Genomic DNA, 23,604 nt, shown 5'->3' with positions numbered 1-23,604 from the left:
TAAACAAACCATAATTATAATACATGCAGAAACAAAAGAGAGTATAAAGTGGGGGACTCCTGGACAGACCCTGGATTTGGTCCGGACAGACAAGATCTCCCAAAAATTCTAAGAAAAAAATCTTAAGAATTTCTGAAAAGTTAGTCAAAAATGCTTGCCTCAATGCTTAAAGGATTCGTATAGTATAATAAAGGAGCTGTACAAATACAGCAAGCGCAACTAGCACTTAGGTCCTACAGTTGTGTGTCTTATTCTTTACTATACCAATCCTTTAAGCCTCGATCAATTGATAAAAGTACATTAGTGACAGTTGCCTAGCAACCACATTCCAATCTATAGTAAACATTTCCTTTACAACAGTTTTTTAGTATTATAAAGGAGCTGTACAAATACGGCAAGCACAACTAGCACTTAGGTCCTACAGTTGTGTGTCTTTTATGGCAGCCTGTACAGTGACTACCCAACAATTTTATCGTTTTTATTCATTTTGTATGTTATGTAAAATACAAAATACCTAATAAATGATTGAAAAATATTTTCAGCTGATAACTCCTACCGCCTATGGAAAATCTAGATTTTATAAGCAATGCATATTTCTACCTTGCATTCAAATGGAGGAACTAAGACGGATGGCTGAAGATCGAGGAATAAACGATTATCATAAGATGACCCGCGCTGAGCTTGTAGTAGCTCTAAATGTTTAATAAATGTCAAATATAAAAAAACCGCGTGTATCGCTATAGGATTACTTGCAGCCGTTTTTATAGCTGTTGGTACAGGGTTGTCGATATTTTACACTACTAATAACTCAGTTGACTTTTTAGCAACCGTGAAAACCCCTTCAGTTGTAACAGATGTGACCGAGGGTTTCTCAGCTAATTCATCCTTAACGGCGGCAAAAAGCGGAACGTCTGAATATTTAGGTCCGGTAGGAGGTGATTTACCCCGCGATATTACAACTCCTATTCCTAGATATTACTCTTATGATATGTATACCAAAAAGGCTATGATTTTAGATAGCGCAAAGCAACCCGTAAACTTTCTGAGGGGTCAATATAAAATTGCGGCGGTGCGAGGAAACAGTAATGGATCAGCTACAGTGATGTTTCATTACAAAAACACAACGAGACAAAAATAGTTTAAAGATGGTTTTGCCTCACTACAGATATCACTGCGATTTTTACAAACCACCTTTCTCAGCCTCGAATACTTAGCAGAACTAACTGACATAAACCTGTTCGTTTTTCGTGTAAAATAAATGGCAAATACAAGCGGGTTCTTGCCGATGGAAAGCATAGACAGTCTGTTAACCAGCACTAGTGATATTCAATACATGAACACAGCGATGAGCGCTCTTCAGCTGCTGATGTTGGTAGGCTTTAGGATTTTAAAACTCAAAAAAACGTCTTCGTACAAATGAAGAAAAAGTTGAAATAATGGAGAGAAAGATGTCGCGACTGATGAAAAATCATGTTACAGAACTATAATTTTTATACACAGTAGCGTATAAAAATATTACAAATTTAGGAGACTACAGACATCTTATTTCCATCCGATATGAATTTTATTAGACGATCGGATATTACCACAGCGTAAGCCTGTGTGTCAGCTGGAGCATTAGCTCCAAACCGCGCTTTAATAAGATTGTCAGTGACACTGTTTTTAAGTCGTTCACTTTGCTTGCTAACGTCAAGCACAAACAGCGTATGTAATGTAGCGTATTCGGCAGGTGTAATGTTGGAGTTGCCTACAAGCTCATCCAAATCATAGAATTTAGATCGGAAAGCTGCAGCATCACCGTACACACGACTAAACTGATACTTTTCAAACGAAGTGTTTGAGTCAATTAAGGGATATCTTGTTGAGTTTAGCATGACATGCATATTTGTAACATTTAAGTTGTCAAACAATGAGGGATTGGTTTCTTGATCACCGCTCTTATTGGTCTGAAAACCAACAATTATATACCGAGGCTTTTCAGAGGATGACTTGACCCCTAACCTCCATGTGAAATTAGTGGTCTGAGGAACTGCAATGGTGTCACATTGTCTCATGCAGAAGCCTACATCGAGCTGAGCCTTGCTTTCAATGGTTTTATAGAGTTGAAACTTTTGAGCATCCGCTGGCATTACATGAGGCATAAACCAAGATATTTTGCTTAGCGTAACTTTACCAGCATCTGCAGCAGTATGTCTAAATATCGCATTATCATTTGAGTCTCTAGTTAGCGTAAGGGTGTGCTTAAAACCATAGACTACCTTGTCATAATCTTCAGCGAACCCAAAAATATGTTTTAGAGGAATTTTAAAGCGAAATGTACCCTTGGGATTTGGATATTGTACTATATATTTTTGCCGCGCTGCAAATCCAGTATTATTAGCAAGGACAGCGGTTGTATCCGTGTCTTTGAACCACAGTTGGTTGAGACCCTGAGACTTGCTAAAGTCATCGGGGTATTTTAAAAGACCTAGCATAGTTGTTGATTGACCGAGGTAGAGCACAGACTCAATCTCTTGACCAGACAGAGCATACCTAGCATCTCTAAATAGATGCATTATACCATTGTTGATTAATGCAACCGCATCAGCATTTGCGTAGGCGGTTCCATCATTCTTTGTGAGACGTCCTTCTACAAGAATATAGCTCTCATTCGGATGCGTAAAAATATCTTGAGTTTCGATATTAATACGGATTTCACCAGGGTTGTCTAGGTTAGTTCCTGTAATTGGTTCGTACTCGTGGTATTCGTATTCTTCAATAAGCTCGCCTCTCTCAACAGGCGCTGTGATGTTTAATATATTCTCCATTTATTATATACATTTTTTATACAATCTTTAATCCACTTCCATTAAGTCTACGGGCAAGTTTTTCGATAGCGATTATATCTTTTCCTTTACCGGAGCCAGAAATGAGGTTGTTTAATGAAGGATTAGGTGTGACTTTAGTAATTGAGCTGGCAATCATGTTTTCTAATTTTGCTTTAGGACTCCGGTCGTGTGCTTCTTTGTCTTACCTTTGATATAGTGTTTGATACAGCGTCAACAATCCTTTTACCCGCTTCATCATCCGCCTTTTTAGCGGTAGTCTCTAACAACGTTTTAGCGGCATTAGATGCAAGTCTTTGCGGTTTGGCTGCTGATAGCTTGACCCATTAGTTGGGCAATGTTGCTAAAAAGCCCTTTGCCTCTAGGAGGATGATTATGCATTCCCATGCCTCGTCTGAGAGGCCATCCACGGTTTCGTATTATAATCATCTTTTTATTATAAGGCAAGAGATGGCTTTTTGTACTCGCTCTTTTTAATGATTTTACGTCTTAAGAGTTCGTCTAAGATGCTAACCATCTCATTGATTACACCCGTGTTACCAGCCTGTCTGCTCGCTCGCAGCAGTTCTAACCTATCAATTAAAGCGGTAGGGTCTTGAGGTAGAAAAACCGTACCACTACCTTGAAAAGATTTGTTTTCCCAGTTTGGTTTAACAATTTTAGCCCACTTAGCTCCTCTGTTCGACTTTGGATGTCTAGCGCTGGGGTCATTGTCTCGTTTCATAGCATCAGTAGCCCAAAGGATTTTAGCATACTCTATAAAGTCTTTTGCTGTGTAATTATCGTCTTGCGGATCTTTACTCTGTATTAGCTCCCACAGACCAGGTGTGCCCTTATACCAGTCTCCTTCAATTATTATATCATTGTTGTCAATCTCAACCGGTAATCGTCCTATGTATGGTTCATCTTTTTCCATTCTAATTCCAAAAACGGTGTCATGATCTTTGTCAGATCCTAGAGCTTGCATAAAGCTAGACGATGGCATCGATCCATACAGCTGATGTCGTCTTGTATCTCTTGGTACAAAGTCTTCATACATTAGTTGTGGTACTTGAGGCGCACGAGGTATTTCACGGACAGCATCAACAACATTTGTAAGATTGTCAGAAACCACCCGTTGCGAGTCTACAACGGGTTTAAAAACATCTTCCCAGTTTCTTTGAGTAGAAATTTTTCCTAATCGCTCACTCACTAGCTTCCTGGATGTCACGTTTTGTTTTTAGATATTCACGAACAATCGCGTCTCTTTTCTTTGGATCTTTTATTTTTAAAAAGCTCATGTTTATTATAACCCGAAAACACGAACGTGATCGCGTTTTACAATTTTAGGTTTATGATTGACTCCGTATCAACCCATGAATTAAAGCTCTCAGGATATCCTAACCATTTTACTAAAGACTTGTTACCACGCTTACGAATTACTCGCCCGATACGGAAAGTATCTTGAGTTGATTTTTGTAGTTCAGGCTCATAGAATGATCCCTTGATGTCTTCACCGTCTAACCCCGCAATTTTATAAGTAACTGGGTTTGTGTCCTGAATACTCATTATTTTGAATAACTCTTCCGTCCATCTAGGTGTGCAACCTTTTTCAAAAGTTCCTTTCTTCCTCGTAATTCGAACAGTGTCTCCCACTTTTAGCTTTGGCTTTTTCGCAGGCTTCAACAACGGATAAAGCCTCATCCTGACAAGATCTTCGTTTTGTTGCTTACTGGCTTCCACGGGTGTCATACCTGTAGACGAATGAATGGTGTTGTTATAGTTTTTGACTAGCTCAGGTAAAACGTCGATATATCTTCTCGTATTATTAGCGAAAAAATATTTTACATTCTCTCTTTCATCGTCCTATTCCATTTTTCTACCACCACAGACTTTCCTTCATTTTCGGTGTAATACAACGGAATTATACTTTGCACCCATTGATTGTAGAATTCTAAGCCCTTTTCCCCCCACAACTTTTTAGGTTTTCTTGGCATAAATATCTTTTTTAACTCTTGCGCCACTCCTTCACCAGTCTTGTCTTTTAACGGAATCAACCACACGTACTTGGAAAAAACGTCAATCACAGCCAATAAAAATTTAACACCACCATTGTACTTTGATAAACTACTCATATCGACCAGATCAACCGCCCATGTGTCGTCAATACCTTCCACATAAACTCTATGTCTTTCAAAGTTATGTCTAACGGGCTTGTGTAATTGTTCAGCTAACTCATCAGTCCATTTTATTTTATCTTTTTTTCAAGTCCCCAGCCAAATCTTCTTTTAGCGCTAATGGCGGTGCGAGCTAAACTTCGATGAAAGCTCTCGGATAAAGTAGGGTCTACAATGGCGTCTAACGCCTGGAGCATTTCCTTGTCACAAATCTCATTGCGAGTTTTAGTGTCACAGTGTTTTGCATAACAAAGGTCATGCTCGTATGCAATAGCGTCATCTCTATCTACCGGCTGACTCCAAGACTTTGGTGTACCATCAGGATTTAGCCGCTTGTTTAACTTAGTACCAGGTCCGAGAAAGTTGTGACCCGGCATATGTATCTCAAACGGAAGGTTGTTAATAGCATCATTAAATACACCCTTACCTTGTTTTATAAACTGAGTCCTTTTAGATCCGCAAACGGTACAATTACCAAATCGCATTGCGCGACTGTTTTTAGTTACACCCTCCTCTTGTTGAAGCATATTAGTAGAACGTTTACACTTTAAGCAATACATTTATTATATAGTAAATGGAAGTATACGATCTATCTTGGAGATCATCTTTAAATCGACACAACAACTCGCTTCTACCTAAGAGTATAAGGGGTGTGATAGTCGGCAAATCAGGATGCGGAAAAACCACATTGCTTACAAATCTGCTGGCTAGACCGGGATGGTTAGACTACAACCAGCTGTATGTATATGGCAAAAGCCTTTTTCAACCTGAATATAAGATTTTACAACGGGCTCATGATCTTGGATTGTCTAAAAAAGACATCGTTAGTGTGTATTAAAATCGTGATGAAATCATAAAGTCTGGGTGCGAGCCTTTAGAAGTGATGGAGGCAATGGCTAAAGGACATAAAAAAACTATCCTATTACTTGCCAGTTTTGTGAGTCAGCTGATGATGTTCCCGACCCTAAAGACATAGACCTAGAAGCAAACAGTCTAATGGTGTTTTGATGACTTGATGCTAGAACCGCAGAACCAATGTGAAAAGTACTACACATGAGGAAAAAACAGCAACGTTAACTGCTTTTACCTCTCTCAGAACTACTTTAAGCTTCCTCGGCAACCATCAGAGAGAATGCCAACTTTTTTTGTCTATTTTCACAAGATGCTAAAAACATAAACCACATCTACAATGACCATGTGGGTGGGGACATGTCTAAAGATGATTTTAAGAGGTTATGCTCTAAAGCTTGGAAAATACCTCACGGGTTTGTTACCATTAACCTATCCAGTAACATGTCCAATGGCAAGTACAGAAGCGGTTTTGATGATTTTTTTGTTATAGAATAAATGGAAGATCTACTGAAAGAAATCAGTGCTAACACCGCTCCAAAGACATCCATGTCTTTTTTGTGAGTGATAACAAAACACGATTAACCACGACGTTTAACCCACCCATAAACCTTGATCCAAAAAAACGATATGAAATGGCACTTGACAACATTGAAACGTATTATTCATTTCCAAACATTGATGAGACCCGGCACTAAATATGGTGGACATCTCAAACTGGGGCGCCTCAACGAAAATTTAGTCTTCCGACAGGATCTTATGACATTGAGCAGATCAACTCAGCTATTAAAAGGGAACTTGAACGTTTAGGTGATGACAAAGACGGTATCACTGTACAAGCCAATTCTGTGACACTCAAAACTATTTTAAAAATAAAGCATGGGTACCGAGTAACTTTTCCAGAGTAAGGTGGTTTACCTAAAGCACTGGGGTTCACAGCTGGAAGCTATCAAGCTTCCTACACCGAGTCACAAAATGTAGTAGACATTGTAAAGGTCAACAGTTTGCTCATAAATGCTGACATTATCAGCGATAGTTACGTAAATGGTAGTCAGCTGCCAGTCATCTATTCCTTCTTCCCCAATGTGGACCCAGGCCACAAAATAGTTGAAAAACCTTACAACCTTGTGTACCTACCCGTACACGTCAGAAGCATCCAGAGCCTCACAACCACCATTACTGACCAGGATGGTGAAACGCTTAACCTACGCGGAGAGCGTGTAACCATTCGATACCACCTGCGAGAAATTTAACTATATAATAAATGCCATACATACAAACTAAGATAACCATTTCGCAAGCGCAAAAGGATAAGATCCGCAATGCCATTGCTGACAGTGATGATCGCATAACAATTAGGTTTAGCTATCAGGACTTGGTAGATGGAGACGATGTCATCGCCTTGACTAAAACACAAATAAATACCATGCAAAAGGCTGCAGCCAATAAAAAAAGTGTTACAATCTCGATGAGTCCTGTTCAGCTCAAAGCTAACAAAAAGATTGAAGGTGGATTTCTTATCACTTTGGTGGGGCTCGCTACTCGATTTTTACCTGGAATTTTGGGATGCCTTGGGTTAAGGGCCCTCTCTGGAGCAGCAAGCGCTGGTGTGCAAAAGGCAATTGGTAAGTCTGGATCCGGATTGTTTCTAAAAAAAGGTGGATACCTATGTACCATGGAGACAGATGGAGAAGGTCTGTACCTACGGAAAGCAACTGGCCCTCCACACGCTCTGACATCTGCTGGTGATGGTGTGTATTTAAGAAAAGGAAGTGCAGTTTCGCCGGTTGGTAGTGGGTTGCTGTTAGGACCAAACAGCCCATTTAAAAATATTCCAATATTCGGTGCAATACTGTAATAGTTTTTTGTATTAGTTTTGTAAGCGTATGCTTATAAAACTTAGTTGTACTTATACCAGATTTTACACCACACCCCATAACAGTTGTGCTCTTGACCAAATGAATACCCATATCCACCGGGGCTAATAAGGTTCACAGAGTAATGTGATCCGGCCGTTATCCTTTTGTTTACATTTACATCAACATATGTGTTAGCAGGGGGACTGAGAGTGTAGTTTTCAGGACTATTATCTACTACAAGCTGTATCGATTTATTGTAACTTTTAGTTACATTAGAAGCATTACGCTTCCAGTTTATGCCTATAGTAATTCGTGTGATTGTCAGGTTACGATCAGCGCGTAATTCTATGGGACTGAAAAAGTTTGCCTCACCGTGATTTTGCCCCCATATTATAGCACTGTAATCGTATAGCTTTATATTTTCTAAAGCTTGGATCTGATTAGCCAGCAGCGTGTGTATTTGGTGGTATTTTTCCTGTGCAACAACTTCTCTATCAGAACCAGTTAAGACAAAATGTCCTGCTCCTCTCGAATCGGTGATCTTGTCAGCCTTTCCATCAATCATTGTTTCAACAGCTGTAGCCACATCTGTCAACTTAACTGTGGTCTCAACCACGGTTTTATCATCCCCACTGACCAAAATATAGTCTTTGCCACGAGACTCTGTCAACCGTATCTCTTTGTCATCGACATATTTTTTGGTTGCTACATCTTGATCATCAGCAGGGTCAACGACTCTGGATACTCTGTTATTGCCCATGTCTAATGTACCAGTTGCTGATGAAGCTCCATCACGACGTAAGTATTTGTCTAACTTAGCTTCAACATCAGCCTTAGTTGCTATGTCTGCTAGTTTGACATCAGTTTTAACCACTTCTTTGTAATCCCCACTGGCTAAAATATAATCTATTCCTTTAGATTCATCTTTAGATTCATAAAGATATGCACAGACGGTATTAACATAAGCCCTAGTTGCTATGTCTGCTAGTTTGGCAGCAGTTTCAACCACTTTTTTGTCTTCCCCACTGGCTAAAATGTAATCTTTTCCTTTAGATTCTTCAAGTGTAATCTCTTTGTCATCAACATAAGCTTTAGTTGCTGCATCCTGGGCATCATCTGGATCAACAACCCTAGACACTTTGTTAATTCCCATATCTAATGTACCAGTTGCTGATGAAGCTCCATCATGACGTAAATAGTTGTCTAACTTAGCTTCAACATTAGAGATATTAAGACCGCTCTTACGCCGACCTGATTCTCCACCAAATTTGTACACCCCGTTTTCTGTCATTTATTAAAACATATCATTCACCACTTCTTGTGGTTGTCTACCTTTGGACAGCTGCTTCAAAATGTACAAACACAAGTGCCCGCAAAATACCTGGTCACTAGGCTGTACTCGTTCTGCGTTCCAACGTATAGGACTCTTTAAGTAGGATACAATTTCATCCGGAGGGTTCAACCCAAAGCTGCCAAAGTAAAACTTTTGTTTACCATTTTTATACCAAGCTACCCAGTGCTTTCCATCACCATCAGATCCATCTAAATTTAATATTCCACATTCTTTAGAACGAGACTTTTTTGGTAATGCATCTCGCATAAAAACACCTCGAAAATGGTGAACTTTTAAAGCTTTCACAGCATCCATCAACTGGAAATTGGAGAGGCTTTCATTCGGTAATACTATATTGTCTATTGATATCGTTTATTCAACAGCTGTTGCAGTTACTTTTTTTTCATTCTTGAAAATCCTTCAATTCCGTGTTCTTTCGCTTTAATTTCGAGTTCTGTTAATGATGATGCTTTTTCTCGTTGAACCATTGGCTTTCCTTTTAAACGTCGCTAGGTTTATCATATGTTGGAGGATGCACTAACTCAAAAAGTTCATAACAACTTATCAAACATTTCAATTGTTCATCATTCTTGTCACGATATAATGTTCGCAATCTAAGTTCAAGTTTTTCCATTTATTCTACCAAATCCTTATGTCCATAAGCCAGTGTATGTATTCCATCATCCATGATCACTCGCTTGTCGTCATCAGCTGATAGTGCTACTTTGTTAACTTTCTCCGTGTGTATATTATGCTTGCGACTACGGAACACCGTCATGGTACGATAGGCTTCTTTCTTAGTCCTCATGAAACTCAGATAATTGTTAAAGGTGATACGGTTTTCAACAACAGCTCTTTTAACACCCTTGCATCGTTTCTTTTCACAAACGTGAGTTGTGCCGTCTATCACACAATTTTTATCGTTACATCCTTCTAATACATACGAGTACAACTTGGCTCTGAGCCCCGTAAAGTCTGTGATTTGTTTACCCCCGGCTTCATCCTTAAACATCCCAATTACTTTCTTGTTCACCCCAGTCTCAATGTCTGATGAATGGTCTTCAAGGTATCCGCTAGTGTCAAATCTTTCCCGTACATCCGCCTTAATATCTTCGTAAAAGTCTTTTGTCTGTAATGAGTACATCAGACTGTCTGTGTCTGTAAACAGCAGCTTGGCTCTGTCCCCGTACTTGGGTTTTATGTAATTGTAATGAAAGTCGTACATCAAGGTCTTACTAATATCTAAAATCGCTGCTCCCAGATAAACGGGCTTGTCAAAATTCAGATTCGTCGTTTTCATGTGAACCACGATTAAGTTTTCACTAACTATTGTACGGCTTTGGTAGTTAGGCTGAGCGATAAACTTCCGCGCTTGATCTTCGGTAGATACTGGGTTAATATTTTGATGCTTTCGAATATTTTCCATGGTCTTGCCGAACACGGAATTGTTCATGAGCTTAAAAAAGTCCTTCTCAAACTCGTTTTTAGCCGCCGCTCTGAGTTTAGTGTTTTTATCAATATATTTAGCTAAATCATCACTCTCTCTAAAGGTAATACCCCTATGAACCTTTTTTAGTTTGAGACCGTGATCCAAGGCTTGCTTGAGCGCTGAATAGTGTACAACGTACCGTTCTTTATTTTCGAGATTTGGAACAAGTTTTTCCACTCCGTTTATCATCCTTTTCTCAGGACACAACAGGTAGTCGTTGTGTAAATCATGAAGTTCTTTAGGATTCTCCAAGTCAACTTCCAACACGCACGGCATGTTTTCCCAGTTCAAGAGCTCCTTTTCAGTCATCCACTTAACCCTTTGGCAGGGGAAACGACCAGAATGTCGTTTACCGGTTGCGTGGAGAAACGACATTTATGTCTATTTCGGTAGACGTTTATAAAGCTGTCGCCTAGTAACGTTAAACAAAGTATATGAACACTAGTAAGTTTTAAATATCATCAACAATATATGGGTCGATGATTTACAATAGGAAACGATTATCTGAGAGGCGTTGCTTTGTGCTAAAGGCTAAACAAATCGCGATTCCTTGGAAAAGATTAAAAGTTGGAAAAACCAGTCAACATCGGCTCGACTTTCAAAACGGTAAAATAAAAGATTATTTTATCCTGCGATCGTTAGTGATTTTTTGTCTGATCACAATAAAAATATTTCAAACGATAGAAGTGATGGGAACTTTTTGGACTTTTAATATACTTGGATTATGCAGAGAAAACGATCGTTATGGTGGCTCGCACGGCTACGTTATAGCGTTTGACTCTACCGAAAAAAAATGCTTCCAAGCATTTCATACAGGGACAATTGCACACGGTTGTAATTTTTTTGAGTAGTAGACATGTGAATGAATGTATATGTACAAAAAATTTTGTTCATAGAAATAAATTTAAGATTTGAGCTATGCATGTTCATCAAATATCGATTTTATTGAATTTTCGAAAATAAATTACATGAATTTCGGTTGTTTTTGGGGGGCGGGCTTATACCTAGTCAAAGGGTTAAAATCACCTACTGGCAATAATTGACTCATAGCCCAGCCGTATAAATTGTTGGCATCTAAATACACAATAAAACTGTCGGGTTTGCTCTTGTCATGATTTTTCATATACTTGTTGTTCGCTTTAGCGTAACGAGTAGTGATCATGCTTACACCGCCTCTAACGCATCGCTCAAAAAACAACAACCTGTCTGGATCAGTTATCGGATCGAGTTCTAACTTTGTGGTTTTTAACATTGTATCCCAAGACAACCCTGGAGCTGTATAATACCAAACAAGGTCTAAACCGTATTCTTTCATACAAACGTCTCGAAAGCGTTCAAAGATATCAACCAGATGTAGCACATCGGTTTCCAAGTACAATTGAAGGTACTCCTTAAATGTCTTCATGTCAAATTCCTTCCATACCTTATTCGCGTGCTCATAATCCTCATCAGATATTTCTTTTAGATTCAGCTCCGACCAGAACTCTTCTTTTTGCGGTAGACGTGTATCATCTAGCTTAAACAAGCTATCAAACCATTCGTATGGAAAATACTCCTTTTCTAGAAACTAGCTTTAGCTTTTCTCCGGAAAATTTACTCTTGAGCTGTTTACGGTCTTCTGGTTGGAGGTTGGCAGCCAATTTGTCTAACGAGGAGCTCATGAATTTAAAGCTATCCAAAAATCGCAGTTGACGATAAACTTGAACATTCTTTTCTTCTTTAAATTTCAGTATGCTAGCTTCAAAATGTTCTTCCAAGCCTGACCAAAATTCTTCTGACTCCTCAAGCTCTCTGTCACCAGACACGACTTCAATTACATTTGACCAAAATTTATAATCTTCATCTTTATCCGACAAGTCTTGTTGGAGTTTTTTTACTATTTCCTTTTGTCTCGCAATTGATATACCACTTTTTATAATTCCATTTAACGTCAACCAAAACATGTAATGTTTATTGTTATTTGACAGATGATGCAGCTGTTTCACCACTCCTATGTATCTTTTCGCTTTCTCATTCCAATTCGGTAATCTAGGGTTTAAACACTTTATAAACGCAACAATCAGTTCTTGTTGTAGTTCATGCTTATCATCCTTAGTTAGATATTCATCAACTAATATTTTCTTAGAAAAAGATATGTACTTTTCTTCATTGGTGGGAATCCAACTAATTTCACCTTCATCAGCTCACAAACTTTTGATGAAATGGTGAGCGCCATAGCCAGAAAGATTGTGAAAAAAGATCGGGTAAAATTCGGGTATCTGATAATCTAGATTGCATTTGTTATTAGCCGCGCCTCGATAATTACCGGTAAGATGACAATGATCTCTGACAACTCTATCGTGGGCAAAATTTTTATCACACTTGTGATATTTCTTTCGCTCATTTTTCTCATCTTTAAGCTCTCCTTCACAAATGTGACAATGCGTGGCAGCCTTGTACAATTGCTTTTCAAACTCTCCAAACATCATCAGCTTCTTAAATTTATGCTTTTGGTATAATTTCCTGACTTCTTTTTCCACCTCTCTCACAAACACCAGTCCTATGTTGTCAACTTGATCTTCATTCTTAGCGATATACGTAATCATATCATGCTTACCTACCACCCTTACGATCTTAAAGCTAAAACCCATTGGTTTATGATGTTGTTGAGTATTTGTATAACTTTCATCCGGTGATGGCTCACAAGAATGTACACGCTTCAAGTAGCTCTCAAAATCCGCATAAATCGAAAAAGGACCCCTCATAGAATGCTTATAATTTTTAAATTTAATTTTCTCAGTTATTTTAGGAAACCTGAGCACAACCTGATCATTTTCTAAGCACCATCTTTGATGATTTATTAGAGCTTCCTTAGTCTGTCATAGGTTCATGCAATTGTAACAAATGTGCGTGGCTTCTTTGCGCTTGCTTTTTTGCATGCTAAGCAGTCTACTCATGCTTTTTATCTAACAATAGTGCTGTTTTCCATCATGAGATATAAAAATTAAGTTCACCACTCTCAGGGTTTCTTCCTTTTCCTTGTAGTCTTTTAACTTTTTCTCTACTTCTGGTATTAGTTCTTCCTTTTCTTGCAAATCTTTCTCAAGCTTTGCTATTAAATTTTGCTTCAGTTGACAAATTTCTTCTTGATCTACAAAGTGGTGGTCATATTCTAAGTCTTTCACTTGTTGCTTTTCTGTTTCCAGTTTTTCATTCAAGTCTTTCACTTGTTCTCGCAGTAACTTTAGATATTTTTCTTGCGCAAAGACTCGTTTTAATTCTTTTTTCTGGCTGTAATATTTAGGATATACAATTCTTTTCTCATTATCCCAAGCAAAAACATTGACTGATACATTTTTTTCTTTTTCAAATGCAATCACGTCTTCCTTTTTAGCTGGAAAGTTGACACCATTTCAACATAGCTTTTTGGAGTTGTCTTTCACCGTTTGAGTAATTCGTTCCGGATGAACATCCGCTGGGTCTAGTCCTATGGTCACCGCGTATTTGAAGCATTGTTCATTTTCATTCTTTGGATTAACGATAGCATTCTTGTTGGCTAACTTGGATGGTAATGGGATCCAAGAGCCATCACCCAATGGCTCGTATTTGTCCACCAAAATGTCTAATACAATGATCGATTTTAAATCTAGACGGTATCCGTACTTGTTATACTTCCCTATCTGAACTTGAATTTCTTCACCCATGCTTTTGTAGACATCAGCCAAGTCTGTAAACTCTAGAATGATGTGGTTTTTTGATTTGAAATATGGTGTTATTACTTGCGTTTCTCTCGCCTTTTCATTAATTTTGTCAAACTCTATATTAAGAATTAGTTGCATTTTAACACCTGTTTTGAATTCTGGTCGACGAACAATATTTGCTACAGTATTTTTTTAGTACCTTAAGAATGATCCAACAAACCTTTTACCATCATCATCATTGTGGTTAGGTAGCCCCGGTATGTAAAAAGTCTTAAACCACCCTTTTACGGATTATTCCTTTTCCATAGCTACACCAGCAATCTTGTTCAGTAAATCACTTTTCTTCATTTTGTGGTATCCTAAAGCATTGGGAAGATTAGCTAAATTCTCGCTGGGAATGGTGTCTAACACGCCACGAACAATTTAGCTCGCTTCAAACTTTTACCTTCTGGATAAATATCGAGCAACTGCTTGGTTTTAAACCTATTCAACTTATTGCGGATCGCTGATATTAGTTCTTCTCGTCTTGTCCACTGCTTCGCAATATCTTTAAGCTCGCTAACGGGTATATCTGTCAATTCAGGTTTCTCTACCAATCGCTGCAGCTGTTCTTTGCTATACCTACTAACTCCAGTTAGTCCAGAGCTTTAGCTTGTGACTTCAACCATCTCACAGTTCCGTCTTTAGGTGGTCTATAGACCCCTGTGACTGTCATTGTGATACCGGTCTTGGTGTATCCAACAATTTTATCGTTATTTTGTGCCATATTTATCACACAAAAAATCTTTCTCTTTACTATACGAATCCTTTAAGCCTTGATCAATAGATTGGAATGTGGTTGCTAGGCAACTGCCACTAATGTACTTTTATCAATTGATTGTTTTAAACTGTTGTAAGGGAAATGTTTACTATAGATTGGAATGTGAGTTATCAGCTTAAAATATTTGTCAATCATTTATTAGGTATTTTGTATTTTACATAACATACAAAATGAATAAAAACGATAAAATTGTTGGGTAGTCACTGTACAGGCTGCCATAAAAGACACACAACTGTAGGACCTAAGTGCTAGTTGTGCTTGCCGTATTTGTACAGCTCCTTTATACTCCTATACGAATCCTTTAAACATTGAGGCAAGCATTTGTGACTTTAACTTTTCAGAAATTCCTAAGATTTTTTTCTTATAAATTTTTGGGAGATCTTGTCTGTCCGGACCAAACTCAGGGTCTGTCCTGGAGTCCCCCACTTTATACTCTCTTACAAAAGTTGAGATTTTTGAAACAAATATTTACATCGTTTCTTGGCATGCAGGTCACGTGATTGTTGCTTTCATATGGAATCATTTTATGTTCTTCTAGCTCTTCAATACCTTCAAGGTGTCTGCTGACTTCAACTTTTTTTCTGCAGTGCTGAACTGGTCGATATTAGCGTCCAAACAATTTTTTGCGGCGCAAACCTTTATGCCTAAAAAAGTTGCTATCTAAAAAAACTTTTGTCGAAATAAATGATAAACTTTCAGTCAGATGCGCGCCTGTCACAAGTTGTCCAAAGTATTATAATTGTTCAAATTTTTTTTTACATACGTCAAAGTTTCAAGACCGCATTAAAAACAAAGAACTCTTATAAGGCTGACAAAATTACCAATTATTTTTATGGTATTGCAATCAAAGTTTTCAACAAAAAACCTAATGACTTGGAGTTGGTAAACAAACTTTAATATGAACAGAAACATTGTCCAAATCGTTATTGATGTAACGGAGTCATTAGTAGCACATTTCTGTGGACACTTCTACCGATCACTTGCTATTATAGGTTTGTGAAGATCTAAAATGTCAAATAGTTGTGGACAAATAGAAATGACATTCAAATAGAAATGGCGTTCAAATACATGTAGAAGTGACGTTGAGCTAAAGGGTGGTGCTCTATTTCTCAACCCTTCTCCCAGTGACACTCAATTATAATTGGCTTTCAAATAAAGGCGACGTTCAAATACAGGTTTCACAGTATCTCTTCTATTGTATTGGCTATGGTTAGTTTTGCCATTGCGTTTTACATCGTGTTTGACTTAGAGTTTTCCTTATTGTCCGACCAATTCAATTCAAGTTGTGCATCACCGCTTACAGTAAATATAATACTACAAAAATAAATACATCAATCAACTAGTATTAGGAATAACACAATACATTTACCTTCCTTGAAGATGTGTGCAGAATAAGTAGGAATCACAACGCATCTATAATTATATTCTTGATATGATTTTTCGTGCAACAGAAATTAGACTGTATTCAAAATTTCTTCAAAAGCCTTGGGCATTAGCATACATGTGGTAATAAATCATTGCCCAGCTTTGTTGTAAATGCACGGCGAATGAGAATAAATTGTTATTGAGAAATTCTCAAGTGTTTAAACTCTGCCACTCTCTCACCTTCTCTGAGACTTTGAAAATTGTGCTAATTCAGTGAGAATTTGTATGTACTGAAAAGTGGGCCCCCGTGATACAACATTATTTTGTTACCGTGTTGGCATCGTAAGGCAAAAATGTCGTATAGAAGGGTATAAAAATCTATAGTAACTATTTAATGCAAACATCCCAAAGTAAAAACTTTTTTTGTGATTCCGATGTATTCATCACTCTGACTGCAAAATTTTAATTTCGAGAAACATTTCGGTTGATGTCGTATGGCGAAAAACGCCGTAATGAGGGAACCAAAAACCAGTGCTCCACATCATAAGGCAAAAAACCATAAAATCAGAGATACCGTAATTCAGGTGTGCATTGTATTCAATTTGTGCGCGTGCCATAATCTACCAAATACCAAAATATGCAAAAAACAGAATCTTCTTGTCAAGTGATATACAGGTTGTCAAATCAACTTAATCTAGCTACAACTACTGTCTTTTGGAATACTAGAAATATCTATTACTTTTATAGGCGAAGCAAATGACTTCTAATTTCTTACAGAATGTTGAACTTGCTTCCATTTGATTTTAGGCTGCTGTCCTTTTGATGATATTGACACTGAGATCTACAGACAATGTATGGACACTCCTGTATCTAACAATAAATGTGTTCACCGGCAATGCACTTCGCTCTGGTATGGAATAATGTGCACCTATAATTCCTCACTATGTGACCCTGGGGTATATAATACTACCTTCGACGAATTCGCAAATGATTGTGTTGCGCAGTGTTACATATATGGTAAGCATTTAGAGTCATGTAAGGAGCTTGCTACTTTTATATCTCAAAACTGTTTAGGATTTTTAATGCTAAAACTGATTTCAATTGCATAAGTATTCCATATATATATTTTGCGTCATTGAATCGCTCATAAAATTAAACGCTTCATTGTTTACCGCAAATAAGATAAAAAACATCAATGATCTGTACTGCAAGTGTAAATTAATTGATTTCCAGAAATTATTGAGCACCTGTTGGGAAGTATGATTTCAAATTTTGTTGTCTCTAGCTCCATAGACAAACGGTCATTTGAACTTTTAGTTCCACAATTGCGTAATGCACAATTCTGAAAAAGCCAATAGCATATACATTATACCATAAACATGGATAACTCGCCCCTGGATAGCTCGAACACATGGTTAACTCGAACGGTTTCTTTGGTCCGTTCCCACGTAATGATAAATGGCTTTAGACAACTCGACCTCAACTCTGTTAACTCGAACAGTTTTTTGCCCAACACCTACCGAGACGGTTGTTATCGCTTTAAAAAATCACTTTATCCCAACCCATAGAGGAAAATCTCAACTTTTTGTAATTCATAGGCGTTGTTATTACTACCATCGGCAAAATATTTTTGTCAACGACTTTTCTAAAGGTTTGGTGAAATTTGATTTATACCAAACATCCACTTAGCGATGGCCCTTGGGAAGCAAGAAAAAGTGAGGTAGCTTCGCACAAACTTCCAAAAAACTTGGCAAAATTGATCTTGGTTAAAACCCTCAAAAGAAAAAGATGTATTTTCTTCTGAGCATTTCAACAACGATCAAGTTTTGCCAATTTTAATCTAAAAACGTCCTGGCAATAACACCACCTCAAACAACAAACCAATCTCAAGTGATAGAAAAGTCTCTATACTTTTCGATAAAAAAGTTTTAAACTTTACATTTAAAGCATGTAATTTGAAACAAGCTATTTATGCTTTTGATTTATATTATAGTTTGTATATGTACATGTATCTACTAATAAATAAATAAATACATGAACTTGTGATAGTGCTCTGATAATTCGAACGCTCTGATAACTCGAACACTTTCGCTCGGTCCCGTGAACTTCGAGTTATCCATGTTTGACTATATTTTTTTGCTGATATAAACTTTAGCAGTGCTACCCAGTGTCAACATGCTTGTGAACAGTGTATCAGGTTTTTCCGGTGCCATTTTCAATTACTATTGACACCATCACCGATAACTATGTTTGCATTGATAACTCAATGTTTGTATTTTTGATTTTTTGTGCACTCTATGTCTAGTTATAACGATGAAAATTTAGCAATGAAAAATCTGTGTGGCAGAGGATTAATTTGATCTCGGAACCTACTATTCACAAGGTGACTGCTAATCCATTAAGCTACATGGGATACAATGTCATTGCGCAGATAGCCATTATTTGGGTTACAACACGCATAGTGACTCAGTGTTACGTGCAACGTCACAAGAGCTTGCTCTCACAACTCTTATCACCAAATTTAGCAATACGTATACAGTTAACCCACAGGATACGATTATCCTGATATACGATTTTTCTCACCTTACGAAGTGGAACATGATGATTTTTTTACCTCACCATATGAATTCAACAAAATTTGCTCTCGAGTTTAATTTTGGCAGTCGGTGTGCTTATTACGTATGTCAAAATAACAAAGACACCGATATACTGCTTGCCGAAAATATTTTCACAACGCCTGAAGAAGACACGATGATTGATTTCTCTCTGTTCAGCAATTATCGTGTGTAAAACGGTAATATTTTTCCTCTAAAACCGCTAGCAAAACTGGATTTATAAACTCTTCAAAAAGAAGGATTCAATGGTCAGACGATTTCTCTTAACCTGCTAACAAAAATCTACTTCATTATAAAAACAACATCATTCGGGCTTGCTTGTCGAATTAGGTTAAAAAAGGTTTTAGGGAGACTGGCTAAAATTATGTTAAAAAAGAAGCCGGAAACTAATAGGTAATAAAATTTTATTGATAAAAATTTGAAATTCAGTTAAATAAATTAACAACTAAAACTTAGCTTTAATTTTGTGTTTTTATTAAGCTAACTTTATTAAAAATTAAAGTTTATGTTATACATACCTCTGTCTTCTGTCTTGAAGGTAAAAACTCTACAGTACGCACTACACAGCGCATTGCATTGTATCATTTCAATGCAGATTCGTAACCACTAAATACAATAAAGTCACTGTAGGTAACTATAGTAAACATAATATTTTGTTACCATTTTTTAATATGTATACAGCACTTATATAAAACTGTTGATTTTTACCAGGAGATGTTTGCATTATATAAGTACTATATCTCTACTTATGATGTTTTCACATTATGATGCCAACCCTGGAATTGATCAAAATCAATTCAAAATCAATTGATCAAAAATGCACTGCGCTAACTTACTCAATAGCAAATTTATTACCTGCCACTGTTTATAAGTTGTTTTTAATACCCATGCAATGCTGGTCATTCACCTGGTCTGTACTATAAGAGCCGACTCCATTCTTCTGTCTGAGCATTAAGAATGAAAATGGCATCTCTCCGGAATCGAACCCGTACACTCAGATGAACAGATGTTAAGCCAATCACACTACCACTCAACCATGCCACCACCTTGCAATAGTTTGGAAAAGTTGTGCTTATAATCGTTACACGTCATGATCTTCACTGCATATCGGACTGCAATCGCTGTTTTTAGGGAAGTCTGGCCATGTGTTTTTGTTCTAGTAGCTAAAGCCTTTCTTCTAGTAGATAAAGTTCCCATATGCGTGTGAGATGGGTCTATCTCAGCATTGAAATATTGCTATATCTCCTCTATATGACAGCTATTATTCCATTCAGAAGATTGTGTAACCGATCTACATACGTTTTATTAGCATTCATTTCTTAAGGCATTCATTTACATAATAACTGCACTGAATCCACCATTACACCTGGACACATCTTGTAAAGCAGACAGTTGCCATCTGCGTCAGTGTTAACCTTTTTTGTCTGACCATTGTGCCTGCAACAAAATTGTAATAGCATTACTTATTATTTGTGTCCTTTTTGTATCTTGTGCTTGGCTCATTATACAGTATAATTAATGACTACCCTACAGGATGAAAATATTCGATGGTTTTAAAAACTCACAATTTTGCGAACAGTCAATTCCGCGAAAAATTAGTTCTATTTTTAATCACGAGAGAGACTAACTACTGCCTCAAAATTAAAAACTAGCCGCTAGGCATAAATACTAAATGTAGTTGAGTTCCAAAACCTTTTTAAAATCATTGCTGAGGCTTTGAGTTAACCCCATTGCTAATGCATCATATTTCTTTACAAATAGTGTCATTGCAAAAATAGCCGCTAGGCAAAAGTACTAAACGTAGCCGAGTTCTAAAACTTCTTTAAAATCATCGCCGAGGCTTCGAGTTTTATTGCCATTGCATCGAACTTCTTTACAAAATTATTCAAGGTTTTCACAAGTTATTCGGCATGGCTTCGTCATCGCAAAAATCTCCCCTACAGTCTTTTGGCATTGAAATCAACTCCATCAATCTCTAATACCGTAGTTGAGGACGATAATGATTCTGATCTGGACATTATGGTATGTATTTGATTTGCAATGCAGATACGTTTTTCCATACTCAACTGTGTTAGTTAATTCTTTTGTTTAAAAACTGATCTCTTTCATTAAATACTTCACCTATTGTTTTTGTACTTCCTTAACACTTCTTAATATTTTTTCGTTTTTGTGTTTACTACAGATTGAGAATGAATTTCATGTATAGATATATTATAATTTATTACAAATTTGAGTGTACAAATAAAATATTTCAAATACAAATAAAATTTTACAAATGATAAATAGAGTAAATATAAACAGTTTAGTCATTATGGCGGTTATCTAGCGATAAAATTAAACTGGTACTCTTGATAAGTGAATACTAGCGTGTAATGGTGCTCTCTGACTAGTTATTTTGGTAATAGCAGCTCTATACCGCTGTCATTGTCTTGGGTAGATATTAAAGGCGATTCTCTCTCTACTACATGGCTGGTAAGGAAGTTATCATCAGAACTCTCCTCATGGCTTACTATTGCAAAGTTCTGCCGGTTGGCCAAAAATTTGTGCTCGCAAAGGCGTTTTTGTTCCTTTTTTAAAACAGATATATTTTTCTCGTTAGCAGCTGCGGTCACTTCTACCTCAATTTCAAGACCTCCCTAAATGATTGGTGATCTTCTAAGAATGACATCTACCACCCTTGCAGTCATGGTGCTTCCTTGTATGATGAAAAATCTCTCTCTCACACTAAAACAAATGACGAAGCGGTAGAGATGGAAAAAATAAATATTGCGTTTTACCGCGAAACTAAAGTAAAGTTCAACTAATTTAGTAAATGGTTTTGAGAAAACTCATTACTCACCACAAGTTGTTGGTTCATCAAAGGCCTCCAAATCTATGAATATTCGTGAAAACCTCAGAATGCAGCAAAAAATTTATAGCATAGCACGATCGACCCGTAGTTGTAAGCTAAATAGAAACCGAAACACGCAATGTGCGCATGCGTAGGATTAACTCTATTGCTAAACACAATAGAGTTAACTCTTCATAGAGAGTGACAGTGGTCAGCCGCGAATAAATTAATCCGTGAATATGCATGAAATGGCAATTTTCGTGAAATCTAACTACCCTAGGACACTTATGTATTCGCGGCATCTAACTTTCGCGTTTTCGCGGCAACAGCCTTTCGCGAAAATTTCATGAGCGAAACTAAACTATCACAACGAACGAGCGAAAACGCAAAAATAAATGGCTTTCTTTATTGATATTCACAATAAAATCGTCATATTAGAAATGCAGACAATTTTCGTATGTGATTGGCTCATTGGGCAAGTTTTGCTAAACTCATTATAGCTAATACACCGACTGAGCAGCTTGGCAAAACAAATTAAGATAATAAGTTTTTTTGGAAAAGCCTAGACAAATGAAGAAGGTGATGATATTAGTTTTGCCATTGAATTTGTAACTGATGAGGATGACAGTCTGGTAGGGAAAGTCATAAAATTGAATAATAATTATTGTAGTGATGAATTTTATTACCAACCAAAAGCAATAACAACCCGGGGCCATGGCCACCGCGTGCTATAAATACTTGAATTCTAATATTAGTACAACATCAGTCACTGCGGCAGTGACCTTGACGTTATTGATAGTCCAGGAGACAAACTGCAGCAAGCGATCAAATTGCATTATTGATCTCGCCTACACATTTCTACTTGCGGTTCACAAATACAAACTACCGTACTTTTCGGACGATTAGCCGCTACTTTTTTCTGATGATTTGAGCCATGCGGCTTATAGGTAGGCCTACAAGGGTGCGGCTAATCACTGTGGCTTATTTTGTGGCTTTTTCTTTCACCGCTAGGGCGCACTAACGGGGAATCTCCAATTAGTGCACTTCTAGCTGTGAAAGAAAATACGAAACAATGCCTCACGGTACTGTCCCGTTAGGCACAAAGTTAAAAAGCGTCGGATAATACGAAACTGTGCCGTTCTGCACTGTTCCGTTTTAAATGGCTTAGTTGCTGCCACGTTAAAAAGCAGTCCTTAGTTCTGCGGCCTATAGTAAGGTGCAGCTTATGTATTGTTTTATTATCGTTTTTGGAAAATAAAGCACATGCAGCTTATATAGAGGTGCGGTTCCAAACAGTACGGTATTCCCAAATTGAAAAATATTTCGTACCAGTGAACTGGACCTAAGGAATCTAATGTTTGTTCCACTGCATTTATTTTCACATCACTATATTTTCGCACTCATCAGAGCTGCGAAATTAAGTTCCAGCGAAATTTTACTCTGTATGCTACTCACGAAACTAAATACTAGCGAAATATAAGTGTCCTAGGGTACGCGAATAAATTCATCCTGTAGGGTATTATGCTACCAACACTATATAAAGGAATGCTGACTTTTTACTAAGATAGTGATCATTGTTAGTCTTGTTAGCCTGTCAGTACTCATGACAGTTTTGCTAATAAATGTTTATAAGACCCGGCCCTCTCTCTCAAGAAATCTTAAGGAGTTAAAAGCCACCTTAGAGCAGCATACCGCGCTATTACATACGTCGCAAAGTACCGGCGGCAGCACCGCAGGCTATTAGCAGTGAAATAGGAACCTGCGCGCCGGGTACCGCCAGCAG

General features: G+C 37.5%; 1 protein-coding gene across 1 annotated transcript in view; it reads left to right on the top strand.

Moving 5' to 3' along the window:
- The window catches only part of LOC137393867 (uncharacterized), a 121,794-nt gene that overhangs the window by 14,217 nt on the left and 83,973 nt on the right, over positions 1-23,604 (top strand). Inside the window, exon 5 of the mRNA XM_068080578.1 lies at positions 17,184-17,393. Coding sequence (XP_067936679.1) covers positions 17,184-17,393 — 210 coding nt within the window. The remainder of the gene's footprint in view (positions 1-17,183; positions 17,394-23,604) is intronic.

Source organism: Watersipora subatra, chromosome 4 (genome assembly GCF_963576615.1).
Source record: "Watersipora subatra chromosome 4, tzWatSuba1.1, whole genome shotgun sequence".
NCBI lineage: Eukaryota > Metazoa > Bryozoa > Gymnolaemata > Cheilostomatida > Watersiporidae > Watersipora > Watersipora subatra.
Note: the sequence above shows the minus strand (reverse complement) of the source record. Positions and strands in the feature narration are given on the sequence as shown.